The sequence below is a fragment of the Geotrypetes seraphini genome, chromosome 3 (genome assembly GCF_902459505.1).
Source record: "Geotrypetes seraphini chromosome 3, aGeoSer1.1, whole genome shotgun sequence".
Classification (NCBI taxonomy): domain Eukaryota; kingdom Metazoa; phylum Chordata; class Amphibia; order Gymnophiona; family Dermophiidae; genus Geotrypetes; species Geotrypetes seraphini.
Window position 1 is genome coordinate 284,314,805 of NC_047086.1, and position 14,488 is coordinate 284,329,292.

Genomic DNA, 14,488 nt, shown 5'->3' on the forward strand with positions numbered 1-14,488 from the left:
AGGACCTAAAAGAGAGAGGAAAAGTCTTTTTTATTTATTTTGTTTACATTACAGAGCCGGCTTGGGGTTGGAGAGGTTGTAACCCTATACTTCTGCTAAGACTAAGGGGTCTTTTTATAAAGGTGCACATTTAGTGTGGGCTAATTCGTTTAGCGTACCTTAATAAAAGGACCCCTAAGTATCTTTAAAAAAAAATTTGGCCCGTAACATAGCCTTTTTTTCAGATTTTGGCCCCTTATGTGATTGAGTTTGACACCCCTGGTCTAGAATATACTATGCGAAAATGAGTGTCTTTAAAAGTAGAATTGTGTCCCTGCACCGGAGTGCTGCTGGGGGGAGGAAGGAGCAAGTCCGGCTCCAACAAAGTAACAGGGTCGGCTTTGGGGGTGGTACAGCAGACCAGCAGACAGGGAGGGAGGCAGAGTGGGATATGACACCTTCTTCAGCATCGGGTGGACAGGGAGGGATCCCCAGCGGAGGCCAGGCTACGTATCCCCAGCAAGCAGACCGCGTAGCCCCAAGGGTACGCATATTGCATGTTGAGAAACACTGACTTAATCCTACCATTACTCCAGGTATATTAGATAGATTATGAGCCCGCGAGGACACAGGGAAAAATTAATGTAAACAGTTCTGAACTCCCCTGGGAGAACGGTATAGAAAATTGAAAAAATGATATATTTCCATCAGCTTTGTTGAAATGTTTCTACACTTTATATTGCTGGAGAGTTATTTTGTCACTGCTTTTCTTTATAGTTGTTCCATTAGATTTTTTTGGGGGTGATTTTGTAGTTTTGTCTGTTATTTTGTTAAGATGTTTTGGAAACTGCCTATGCATAGGCAGTGTATAAGTTTTAAAATAAATTTATAAAATAAAAAAAGCTCAACTTTCAAGGTTTGTTTGTTTTTTACATCACTTGCATGCCAAATCTTATTCACATCAGCTAATATGCTACACAGCAATGAACATTTAATGCTCCCAATATTTACCAAGGTAGAAATATACTGGCCATTTAAAAAAGAATCGTACACATTCCAAGCAAGACAGCACTCACCGATTAGACGCCACACTGCCTCCTTACTCGTGTACACGCTAAGGTCGGGCCCGGATACATTGTGGTAGCCACCGCTCTTACTATACAGAGAGTAACTGACACTAGATCTCGCCTGGTCCCGCATCACGGGCAGTTGCTGACACAGCCTCAGATCGCACACGAGGAGCCGAGGAGGCCCGCAGACAACTGCAGCAAGGGAGCCGGCCAGAAAACTACCTGCTGAAGGGAGGCACAGAAGGGAGGGAGAGAAGGAGAAGCTAGGCCGCATACGGCCCATGGGCCGTGGGTTGGACACCCCTGTAAAGATAACATTGTGCGTGCCAGCTTCCTTTCTCTTCCCTTCCCCCCTCGGGACGTAACTTCCGGTTTCAGAGGGGAATAAGGGAAGCCGGCATGCACAGTGTTACCCTTAGAACCCTGCCTGATTTTTTTTTTCTTTTTAAAGTGCCAGCAGAGGCGGGAGTCAAATGTTCAACTTCCAGTGGCTCTTCAGGCTGTGCTGAGTCAGCCCGGGGAATTGTGTTTTTAAAAAATGTTTGAGCAATGGCAGCAGCAGCAGGATTCGCGACCAAGATGACAGCTGGGTAGTCATTAAATTAGCTGGGCGGAGCGCACTGTTAAAAGGCTATAGGGAGAACACTGTACTCTCTCTCAAATTACCCATGAATGGTATTTTTTCTCAAACCTTCAAAACAAATCTTGAGACTCCATATTCTGTTCCTTCTGTGCCAGCAAAGTTGGAATCTTGCTACAGGATGGTCCACTGTAAGGGATTTGAAAAGTCTCAATTATCCCATCAGTCTCTTCTCAAGGAGTCATCTTTAAAGAGAACCAATCCTGCCAAGGTTTATGCCACCGTCTCACCTGGAAGAGAGGGCAGGGCTATGGACAAGTTTGGTCATCGCCTGTATCAAAATTCAATCATGACAACCCGAGTTTTGAACTACAATTTTGTCTTCACCTCTTATCTCAAGCATTTGGTTAACACCGTGCCTGATTTTTTTCAAATATCTTCCGCAACATCGCCTTCCAGAGTTTCAACAACTGCACAATACTCTGGGTGAACTTCGCATGCATCTCGTTCAGTCAGCATATGATGCATTTGAACTTTCTTCTAGGGTCACCGCCTTTTCGGTGGCTATGCGTCACCTTGACTGGCTTCGCACTGTGGACATGGATCCGAATCTGCAAGATCGACTCGCTAACATCCCATGTCAGGGCAATGAGTTGTTTGATGACTTTATTGAGGCAGCTACTAAGCATTTATCTGAACCTGAGAAGGTCTATGCCTCCATAATTAGACTAAAGCCAAAGCCTTCTATGGCCAAGGGCTATAGACCTGTTCCATCCTACCAGAGGCGTTTTCCTCAGAAGGCGGCTCCTTAGTTTGGGATCTTAATGTGGTATTTGCTAGACTGATGAAGCCTCCATTTGAACCATCTCAAATATCTTACTTGGAAAGTGGTTTTCCTCATTTTTCTAACTTCTGCTCGCAAGGTCAGTGAACTTCAAGCATTAGTGGTGGATCCACCATTTACAGTATTCCATCATGACAAGGTGGTGCTCTGCACTCATCCAAAGTTCTTACCGAAAGTTGTCACTAAGTTTCATCTCAATCAATCTATTGTTCTTCCAGTAATTTTTCTCAAGCCTCATTCTCATCCTGGATAAACAACTCTTCATACTCTGGATTGCAAACGAGCATTGGCCTACTATTTGCAACGGACTAAATCACATAGATCATCTCCCCAGCTTTTTGTCTCCTTTGATCCTAAGTTGGGGCATCCTGTCTCCAAACAGACGATTTCCAATTGGTTGGCTGCTTGCATCTTGTTTTGTTATGTTCAGGCTGGGCTGCAACTGGAACTGTTTCATAGCCAGGAGCATTATGAAGGCTAGATGAAGAAATGAAGTTATAAGCATTATAAAGTGAAGCAGTGGAAAGTTCCAAGAATAAGATGCCTATGTATTTTGTGCCTAGAGAAGCATTTCTAGGAACTGTGCTAAGAGGATTGCAAGCTGATGTTTTAAAGGGTAGTGATTCCCTGTGAACTGTAACATTGAGGATTACCAAGTTAAGGGCTTTATCCTTTGAAGAAGCAGCGCTGGAAACGCTGAGCATTGTGTGCAACCAGAACTGTGCTTCTGTGAACTGTGTACTAGAGAATGACACAGGGGAAAAAAATTTGTCCCCGCTCCATCCCCTTGAGTCTCAGTCTTGAGTCCATCCCCGCAAACTGTCTGATCCCATCCGCACAAGCCTCGAATAGTTATGATTTTATATTGAACTTTATTTTATTAAAGTATAAAAAGAAACAATGTACTGTACTGTACAATTGTCATTTTATAAACACAAATAATACAGAGCAAGGATCAACAAAATCCCTGTCTCCCCTCCCCTTCACAAATATCCCCTACACCAGTGTTTTTCAACCTTTTTTGGGCAAAGGCACACTTGTTTCATGAAAAAAATCACGAGGCACACCACCATTAGAAAATGTTAAAAAATTTAACTCTCTGCCTATATTGACTATATATAAAGTAATTCTCTTGAATAGGAATCAAATAAACACAAAGAAAGTATTTTATAATTACTTTATTACGAAATAAAAATTATAAAATACTTTATTCAGTGCGAAACCTGGGCCTGTTTGGCTGAACACAAAGCTGATATTCTGGCTGGAATCGAAGAAAGACACACACGTAGCTCTTCGTCAACAGCTCTCAGTCTCTCTCTGTATTTGGATTTTATAGCATACAAAAATAGACAAATATACCCTCCATCCTTTTTATTAAACCACAATAGCAGTTTTTAGCGCAGGGAGCTGCGCTGAATGCCCAGCGCTGCTCTTAAGAACATAAGAACATAAGAAGTTGCCTCCGCTGAGGCAGACCAGAGGTCCATCTCGCCCAGCGGTCCGCTCCCGCGGCGGCCCATCAGGCCCATTGCCTGAGCAATGGTCCCAGACTATCCCTATAACCTACCGCTACTCTTATCTGTACCCTTCAATTCCTTTATCCTCTAGGAACCTATCCAAACCTTCTTTGAAGCCTTGTAACGTGCTCCGGCCTATCACAGCCTCCGGGAGCGCGTTCCATGTGTCCACCACCCTCTGGGTGAAAAAGAACTTTCTGGCATTTGTTTTAAACCTGTCTCCTTTTAATTTTTCCGAGTGCCCCCTTGTACTTGTGGTTCCCCGTAATCTGAAAAATCTGTCCCTGTCTACTTTTTCTATACCCTTCAGGATCTTGAAGGTTTCTATCATGTCTCCTCTAAGTCTCCGCTTTTCCAGGGAGAACAGCCCCAGCTTTTTCAGTCTGTCAGTATATGAGAGGTTTTCCATACCTCTTATCAGTTTAGTTGCTCTTCTCTGGACTCCCTCAAGTACCGCCATGTCCTTTTTGAGGTACGGCGACCAATATTGGACACAGTACTCCAGATGCGGTCGCACCATTGCACGATACAGTGGCAGGATGACCTCCTTTGTCCTGGTCGTGATACCCTTCTTAATGATACCCAACATTTTGTTTGCTTTTCTTGAGGCTGTGGCGCACTGTGCCGACGCCTTTAAAGACGTGTCCACCATCACTCCCAGGTCTCTTTCAAGGTTACTTACCCCTAGCAGTGATCCTCCCATTTTGTAGCTGAACATCGGGTTCTTTTTCCCTACATGCATGACCTTGCATTTCCCTACATTTAAGTTCATTTGCCATTTTTTGGCCCATTCTTCTAGCGTCGTTAGGTCCCTTTGCAGATCTTCGCAGTCTTCCATGGTTTCAACCCTGCGGTAGAGTTTGGTGTCATCCGCAAATTTAATAACTTCGCAATTTGTTCCCGCCTCCAGGTCATTAATAAATATATTGAACAGGAGCGGTCCCAGCACCGACCCCTGCGGAACTCCGCTCGTGACCCCATGCCAGTCTGAGTAATGGCCCTTCACTCCAACCCTCTGTTTCCTGTCTGCCAGCCAGTTTTTGATCCATCGGTGGACCTCCCCTTGCACCCCGTGTCTCCACAGTTTTTTAAGCAATCTTTCGTGCGGTACCTTGTCAAAGGCTTTTTGAAAGTCAAGGTAAATGATGTCAATGGATTCTCCTTTATCCACCTGTCTATTTACTCCCTCAAAGAAGTACAATAAGTTTGTGAGGCATGACCTACCCTTGCAGAAGCCGTGCTGGCTCGTCTTTAGCTGTCCATTGTTTTCTATGTGTTCACAGATACTGTCCTTAATCAGTGCTTCCATCATTTTTCCCGGGACCGAGGTCAAGCTCACCGGCCTGTAGTTCCCTGAGTCCCCCCTTGAACCCTTCTTGAAGATGGGCGTGACATTTGCAATTTTCCAATCCTCCGGGATCTCTCCAGTCTTTAAGGATAGGTTACATATTTGGCGAAGTGGCTCTGCTATTACGTTCCTTAGTTCCTTTAGTACCCTTGGGTGAATGCCGTCCGGACCTGGCGATTTGTCGCTCTTTAGTCTGTCTATCTGCCTGAGGACATTCTCTTGGCTTACCTCTAGTTGGACCAGCTTTTCATCCCGATCCCCATTTACGATGTCCTCCGGTTCCGGAATATTGGATGTATCCTCCCTCGTGAAGACTGACGTGAAGAACTTATTTAACCTGTCTGCTATCTCTTTTTCCTCTTTTACCACTCCTTTTTTGTCTCCATCATCCAATGGCCCCACTTCTTCCCTTGCCGGTTGCTTCCCCTTCACATATCTGAAGAACGATTTGAAGTTTGTTGCTTCCCCCGCCAGTCTCTCCTCATATTCCCTTTTAGCTTTTTTAACCACACGGTGACACTTCCTTTGGTGTTCTTTGTGTTCCATTTGGTTGTCCTTTGTTTGGTCCTTTTTCCATTTTTTGAACGATGTTTTCTTGTCACTTATCGCCTTTTTCACTGCAGTTGTTATCCACGCTGGGTTTTTTGTTCGGTTTTTTTTGCACCCCTTCCTGAATCTGGGGATGTACAGGTTCTGTGCCTCTTGCACCGTGCCCTTGAGTAGGGACCAGGCTTTTTCTACAGACTCCATCTTCCTTTCGCTACCATTGAGTTTCTTTCCCACCAGTTTCCTCATGCCATCATAATTCCCTTTTTTGAAGTTGAGTGCTGTCGCTGTGGATCTTTTCACCTTTGATGGTCCAATTTCCAGCTTGCACTGGATCATGTTGTGATCGCTGTTTCCTAGGGGTTCTAGCACCGCCACCTCCATTGCAGGTCCCCCTAGCCCATTGAGGATTAGGTCGAGAGTTGCATCCCCCCGTGTTGGTTCCGTGACCAGCTGTTCCATGAAACAGTCCCTCGTGGTTTCCAGGAATTTGGTCTCTCTTGACGCTCATAGGCTCCCTGCGCTAAAAACCACTATTGCGGTTTAGTAAAAGGTGACCATATTGTAAAATATAGACAGCAGATATAAATTCAGAACTGTGCATAGTAAGTGAAGGGAAGTTTTCATCTCTGGGAATTTACCCAGTTAACTATTAAGTTATTTGGGCAAATTCCTTTGAAAACTGTGGTAATACTGCCTCCACTTTGCTAAATTTAAAATAAAATCATTTTTCCTACCTTGTCTGGTGATTTCTGGTTGCACTTTCTTCTTCTGACTGTGCATCCAATCTTTCTTCCCTTCTATCAGCCTGTATGCTTTCTCTCCTCCACACCTCATTCCCTCCCCCAACTTTTTCTTCCTCTCTCCCTGACCTTTCTTTCTTTTTTTCTGTTTCTCTTCTTTCCTTCTGTTTCCCTGCCTGCCCCCTTTCTTTCTTTCTTTCTCCCTGCCGTTCCCCAAGCCACTGCCACTGCCGCTGCCATCGGGGAACAGGACCCACCAATGGATAACAGGCCCCAAAGCCGACGCCGACGCATGCTCTCCCTGACGTCAATTCTACAATCGGAAAGGAAGTTCCGCCCAGCCAGGCAGCGATTGGCTGGCCCGAACTTCCTCTCCGACTGTAGAATTGACGTCGGGGAGAAGAAGACTTATCGGCGAGCTACTGGCGCCCCTGCCTCGGGCCCCCTGTCAGCTCCGGGCCCGGCGGCCCTGCGGCACACCAGGCAACATCTCGCGGCACACTAGTGTGCCGCGGAACAGCGGTTGAAAAACACTGCCCTACACTATCGAGAAAACTGAATAAGCCAAATTATTACAGAATGTTACACAGAAAAATCATGCTAACAGAATACCACAGTCGCACATGACAGGAATAGTGTTAGGGGAGTGCAAATAGGGCAGCTGCCCCTGGTCAGAGAGAGCCCTAAGCCAGCTGGAAGCTAAAGAAGCACGGCCTGGGCTTTGCGGTCCCCAGCTATGTCTAACACCAGCTCTAGCATATTTTAAATCTGATATATTCTAATTGCAAAATGGAAAATAAAATTATTTGGGGGGGAAAGCACCCGACCAGCTGAGGACTCTGTGTGGCATCACCGTGAAGCAGAGGATGGCAGCAGCAGTTGTCATACTTTGCCGCTGGGACCAGCCAGTTTAAAACTCTGCTGTGTTAGTTGCCCAGCAGGAAAGCACCCGACCAGTACCACCACTGGAAGGCAGAGGGCAGTAGCAGCTGACGTCATACACTACCCCTGGAACTTAAATCTCTGCGGTGCTAGTGGAGCGCGACCAGTGGCATGCCCTAAGTTTTGTGCCACAAGGGGCATGACTGGCCCCTTGAGAGCTCCAAAGGAGCCAGGAAGAACTTGAAGAAATTTGGTGCCTGGAGCCTAAGGTACATTTCTTTTTTTTTTAGTTTTTGCCTTTCTGCTGAGCTGAAGCAGTTGTGCATAATTAATGGATTGGAAGCTACTGGCCATATCCTGCTGATGGTGATATTTTTTGTTGTTGTTGTTTAAAGAACAAAGTGAACTGTTTAAACCAAGCCTTGGACTATTCTGACAAGTTTATTTGCTATTCTGACACTTATTTTGTTTTTCCTGACTACTTGAAGCTATGGGAATCCGGTGTTGGGAGTTTATCATGTGCTCGTCCAACTTTCCTAATTCATAAGTGACCGCTAGCAGCACAATATTCAGTGTCTTGGTCCTCCTGAGCATCAAGTCAACTCTTTTACCTGCTGCTCAACACTGCAAAAGCATTCCTTAAAGGCTTTACATCTCCAACAGGAGAAGCTATTCGGTGGCTCCTCGTCGATGTCCACCATGGATACTCTGGGGCCTTCGACATCAGTACCATCAGTTCTCCAACCTAAGAAGCCAACTTCACCTTCCCATCAAACATCCATGGCCTCTTTGGCATCGAGTAAGTCGATCCATGCCAAATGTCAATGTTGGCAGTGTTCCCCATTGGTGCAGGAGCTGTTATCTTTGAGGTGTGCCTCCTCATTGAGGTCCCCAAGACCTTGACACCCTGCCGCACCGTTGGTACTGATCTCAACTTCGGTACTGGTGCCATCTAATTTATTTATTTATACTAGTCTTATAGCCCGTTACATTAACGGGTGCTAGAATATATGTGTGTGTGTCTGTCTTTATTTCTTTCTCTCTCTCTCCTTAGCCGCTTTCTTTCTTTCTGTCTTTCTTTTTCCTTGGCTGTCCATCACCACCCCTTGCCTGCTCCCCCTGTCCATTCTCCCTTCCTTTTACCTCCCCTGTGTCCACCACCACCCCTTCACTGCTCTCCTTATGCAGCAGCAGCCCTTCTCCCTTTGTTTTACCTCCCCCCTGTCCTGCAGCACCTCTTTCCTTTTCTCCCTGTCCAACATTAGGGCTCCGTTCCTTTTTCTTCAGTCCCCCTGTCCATCAGCACCTCTTTCCTTCTCCCCCTGTCCAGCAGTAGGCGACCCTTCCTTTTTCTCCCTCCCCTCCTTCTTATCCCTATGATACACTTACCTTGCTCTGCCCCTGATCAGAGGTTCCCGACAGCCGCCCAGTTGCACCCATTGGAAAAGTTCCCTCTGCCGCATTCCGCACCCCTGCTGATGCAACTCCCGCTGTCTTTCTTTCTGTCTGTCTCTGTCCCTGGTCCCCTTTGTCTTTCTGTGTATCTCCCTACCCCTGTGTCTTTCTTCTTTTCTTTCTATCTCCCTTCCTCCCTCTGTCTGTCTGTCCAAAGCAGCATTCCCTCCCCCCACACCAGTTCCCTGCAGCAGCATTAGCGTTTCCTCTACCCCCCCTTTCCCTTCCTGCGGTACAGACTACGAACCTGGCGATTCCAGCGTGTGCAGCAGTCTTCACACGCTGCTTCGGGTCCTTCTACTGGCCTGATTTACTCTGGCACGTCACTGATGACATCATCAGAGACACGGCAGAGCAAATCAGGGCAGTAGAAGGGCCCGCTGCTTGAATCGCCAAGGTAGTCGGATCCGCGGGAAGGGAAGGGGCGGGCAAAGGACTCGGGTCCCGATCCGAGGCGGAAAGTTGCTGGGCTCCTCGGTGGGGGCGCTGAGCGGCCGCGATTCCTCTCCTCCGAGACACCCCCCCCGCCCGTCCGCCCGCTCGCCCGCTGGAGGAACAGAGATCGGCGGCTGGCTGCGGTCCCGGCTTGTGAAGGCATCGGCGGCTGGTGACGTAAGCGCGCATGCGCACTCCTACCTAAGGTGCCCTACATCTCATGGAAAACGGACGCACGCAGATGGGAGTGCGCATGCGCGGCCTAGCATTTTATTATATTAGATAGCACTTATAGCCTAAGTGGTTTACATTCAGGTACTCAAGCATTTTTCCCTATCTGTCTCGGTGAGTTTACAATCTGTCTAATGTACCTGGGGCAATGGGTGATTAAGTGACTTGCACAGTTTCACCCACACAGAGCTTCAGCATAGAGAATGACATGGGGACAAATTTTTCCCCGTCTCCATTGGAACTCATTTTCCCATCCTGGCAAGTTCTTTTCCTGTCCCTGCTCCATTCCTACAAGCTCTGTCCTCATCTACACAAGTCTCAAACACTTTAAAATCATAAGCGTTTAAGGTTTTTGTGGTTAAGGCTGAGCTTACAGGAATGGGGCAGGGATAAGGACAGTGACAAAACTTGTGTGAATGGGGAAATTGAGTTACTGTGGGGTTGGGGAAAAATTTGTTCCCGTGTCATTCTCTACATCAGCATCAAATTGTCATTCACAGTGTATCCTCTGGGCACGATATTTGTAAGATTTGTACTAGCATTTTATGAAGTCACACAAGTTCTTGTGTTCCTTTATAAAATGGGCAAAAAAAAAAATATAGGCATTTTTACCTCCAAACATGGGTGCCTCATTTGTAAAATTACAGTACCTTCTAGCTGTGAAATGATTATTTTTTGAAAATTTTATGTCTTCTATTACTATTTGATGTACAGGAGACCATATTTTAATTTCTTCTGGCATATTATAGGTTAGAAAACCAGTTGTATTTAGCCATTTGTCAGTGTTTGGAAAGAAGGAAAAAGGAGAAATTGAGATGAGTTACCGTTTGACTATAATTAATTTGGAGGGGTTTTTTCTTTCTTTGTTTCAGTAACCCTAAATCGGCTAATCAGAGAATAAATAAGAAAGTCAACAATGATCCATCCCTTAGAATACAAAATTTATCTATTTTGGTGAGACAAATTAAAAATTATTATCAGGTAAGTTACTATTTAATCTTTTTTTTTTTTTTTTTTACATATATGATTTATTCTTTATTAGCTATTTTGATTTTTGAAAGTGAATTATAAATGTTTGTCCTTAAGGAGTTTCCCTTTGAAAATGTGCCTGCAGATCTTGTACTAAGGGTTTTTTAAACAAATTTTCCCATGTTTGTTTTATATTTATTTACATGCTTGATATACTGCCATTTCTGAGAGGACAGATTTATTTATTTATTTATTTATTTATTTGGATTTTTATCCCGTCCTCCCAGTAGCTCAGAACGGTCTACAAATGAACATACACAGTGGAGAGTAACTAGACATATAACATACATACATACATACAACATACATACATACATACATACATACATACAACATACATACATACAACAGGTTTAAGCGATTGGACTTATAGATTGTGGAGATAATTAAATACAGGGAGAATACAGCAGAATGAGAGAAGGGGGAAATACAGTAGTTTAGTTTAAGGAAAGTTATATGTGTTTAGGTACAATTTGTCAGTGGAGAGAGTAAGAGAGGATTATACTGGAGATTGGGGAGGAGATAGGAGAGAGGAGGGGTGGGGCGTAAGGGGGAGAGAAGACAGAGGAGATCTTTAGTTGAAGAGGAGGGTCTTTACCGATTTACGGAATGTTAATAATGAGTTCTGTTGTCTGAGTTGAGGGGGGAGTTGGTTCCAGAGGTGTGGAATGAAGTGGCTGTAGGATCGTTTGTGGGCAGTTTCTGTGAGCAGGGATCTTCCGGGGGGGGGGGGGGGGGTGCATAGGCGTATCTCTGATTTTGAGCGGAGGGTGCGAGTGGGGTTGTAGATGGGAAGCTTGGATTTTATGTAGGAGGGGGTGGTGGAATAGATTCTCTTGTGGGCAATTGCCAGGGCTTTGAAAGTACAGCGTTGGCTAATTGGGAGCCAGTGTTCAGCATGGAGTGCCGGGGAGATGGGATCGTGGTAGTTGAGGTTGTGTAGGAGGCGGATGGCTGCATTTTGGACCCGTTGGAGGCGTTTGATATTATTTTTGGTTAGTCCATTAAATAGGGAGTTACAATAATCCATTCTGGAGAGGACATATGCGTATAGGAGTTGGGCGAGGTCTGGTGTGGAGATGTAGGGTTTGATCCTTTTCAGTTGGCGAAGGTAGTAGAAGGAGGTGGAGACTACTTGGGATATGTGGGCAGATAGGGATAGGTGTCCGTCTAGGGTTACTCCCAGGCTGCGAACTTGATCTGCTGCCGTTAGTAGAGTGGAATCCCATGTTAGTGTAGGTCGCCGGTATTTGGTGTTTTTGTTTCTGATCCATAGGAGTTCGGTTTTGGAGGCGTTAAGTTGAAGTTTGTTGTTTGACATCCAAGTTTTCATGTCAGTGAGGCAGAGTTCGAGGTTAGCAATTTGGGATGGCCGGTTTTCGCCTAAGGGGAGGAGCAGCTGGATGTCATCTGCATAAGAGTGGATTTTGATGTTATATTTTTGCGCTATATCGATGACGGGTTTGATGTAGAGGTTGAATAGGAGGGGGGATAGAAGGGCGCCTTGAGGAACACCATACTTGATAGGCTTAGGGTTATATTTATGTGTCCCAAATAGGACAGTTTGGGTCCTTTGGTGGAGGAAGGAGGTGATCCATTGGAGGGCTGTGTCTTTGATTCCAAGGTCGTGGAGTCTAGATGTGAGGAGGTGGTGGTCAACTGTGTCGAAGGCAGCGCTAAGGTCAAGTAGGACTAGTAGGGCGTCACTGCCTTTGTCGAGTATTGACCAGCTGTCGTCGATGATATCAAGGAGTACTGATTCTGTGCTGTGGCCTTTACGGAAGCCGGATTGGGATGGGGATAGGGCAGCTTGTTCTTCAATGAAAGGGTGTAGACGGTGGAGCACAATTCGTTCAAGGAGTTTGGAGACAATTGGGAGGTTGGAGACTGGGCGATAGTTGCCAGGTTCGTTAGGATCAAGGGAGGGTTTTTTGAGAGTGGGCTTGATAATAGCTGATTTCCAGCTGAGGGGGACAGTTCCAGTAGTTAGAGAGGTGTTAATGATGGGGAGGATGGATTCTGCCATGGCGTCTCCGGCAGACAGCAGGAGGCTGGACGGGCAGGGGTCGAGGATGGTGTTGGAGGGTTTGAGTTCTCTCAGATGACAGCAATTTACAATAAAATTACTCATTAATTAAAACAATCGGAAAAAGAACGCCAATCAATAGGATAGCAATCACTTACGTACATCATGCATACAAGTAGTCAATCATACCAGGATACATAGCCATCATCTCCATCTGCACTTCACACCACTCCAATCAGTTGTGAGGTGAGTGTAGCCAAATATCAGTTGAAAATAACGGAGTTTAAATTAATACTTAAACTTAGGGGGTCTTTTACTATGGCGTGCTAGCCGATCTAGTGCGCGCTAAATATTAGCGTGCCCATTATATTCTATGGATGCGTTAGCATTTAGTGCCCGCTAAATCGGCTAGCAAGCCTTAGTAAAAGACCCCCTTAGTGAAGAATAAAAAGGCAGACTTTCTTCTTGACTCAGTGTGATCTGAGAACAAGCAGGACAACAATTAATATAGTTGGGTGATGTCATCTGCGGATTCTGCCCAGTATTCCTGTTTTTTAGAAGTCTTTGCAACCCCAACTGCATATGCACATGTACTTTCCCACCTGCCTCAATCATATGGGACCAGCAGTTTTTTTTTTTTTTCTGAAGAGTTAAAGGGACTTTTTTTCAGTGTGCTGACAAATGCAAATAGGGCTGGAGGTATGGTAGACCCTGATCGATTTTCAGAGGCTTGTGTTCATTAGGAGCTAGCTAAACTAAAGGTGAACAAAGCGATGGGACCAGATGGTGTACATTAGAGAGTTGTGCGGGGACAGAAATCCCACCCGTCCCCACCAAAATCCCACCTGTCCCCGCGAGGAATCCCCTCTGTCCCCGCTCATCCCCATGAGGAATCCCCTCTGTCCCTGCCCACCCCCCCATAAAAGTTACCTGTCCACATAAAAAGCAGCAATTACTTCAGAAAGTTTTGATTTTTTTTAATCCTTAGTTTATTTAAACCAACAATAAAATACAATCATTTTTTTAACACCTCCCCTCCTTTTTTTAATACCCCCTATTCTCTATAAAAAAATATTTTTAGTAATAATCCATGAGTCACAAAGCAAGGGTAAAGGGAGCATCATAAACACTGCAGTGAGCATTAGAATATTAATAGCCCATTGTTAAACTGAAGCCAGATTAATACAGATCGATCCTGCACAGTCAATGCTAAAAGAAAACAGTACTTTTCATATGAACACAACCTCCCTACCCCTCACACTGACCCACTTGCTTCCTTGTCACCATCACCACACTCTCCCTTCCCCTGATCCTGTCACCATCATCTTTGTACCCCTTATGCCTGTTCCTGTCATCAGTTTCTCTCCCTTTTCCTTCACCCCATCCAGCCTGCCACTTCACTCTCCCTACCTCTCTCTCTGCCCAAGGTGGAAGGCTTGGCTGGCCTGTCTGCCACCTGCCATGCTCTGTGTCACCATTGCCTTATTCTTCCTACCCCTCATGATGGTCGTCACCTGTCCCTTTTGCTAGTTCTCTTATTAGCCATATTGCTTGCTTACTTGTCTCTGCTATCTTGTGCCCCCCCCTCCCTGTCACCTCACTCTCTCCCTTCATGCTAGCTCTCACTCTTTCTTCTCCTCACCCTGGCCTGCCTGTCATTTCTCTCTCCCTTCCCCCTAGCTGTCCCCTACAATACCAAGCCACCCCTGCCTAACCTGTGGGCCAAATTGACTCTCCTCTCTTTTCTCCCCCACCTGTAACATGCATAGTCCAAGTCCCAGCACCCACTAAGCCTTTCCCCTT

At 45.6% G+C, this 14,488-nt stretch overlaps 1 protein-coding gene across 3 annotated transcripts in view; it reads left to right on the forward strand.

The window, feature by feature from the left end:
• Positions 1–14,488, forward strand: part of CCDC88A (coiled-coil domain containing 88A) — a 612,058-nt gene that overhangs the window by 54,429 nt on the left and 543,141 nt on the right. For all 3 annotated transcript variants that reach the window (XM_033936818.1, XM_033936819.1, XM_033936822.1), the window contains exon 3: positions 10,503–10,611. In XM_033936818.1, the coding sequence (XP_033792709.1) occupies positions 10,503–10,611 (109 nt within the window). The remainder of the gene's footprint in view (positions 1–10,502; positions 10,612–14,488) is intronic.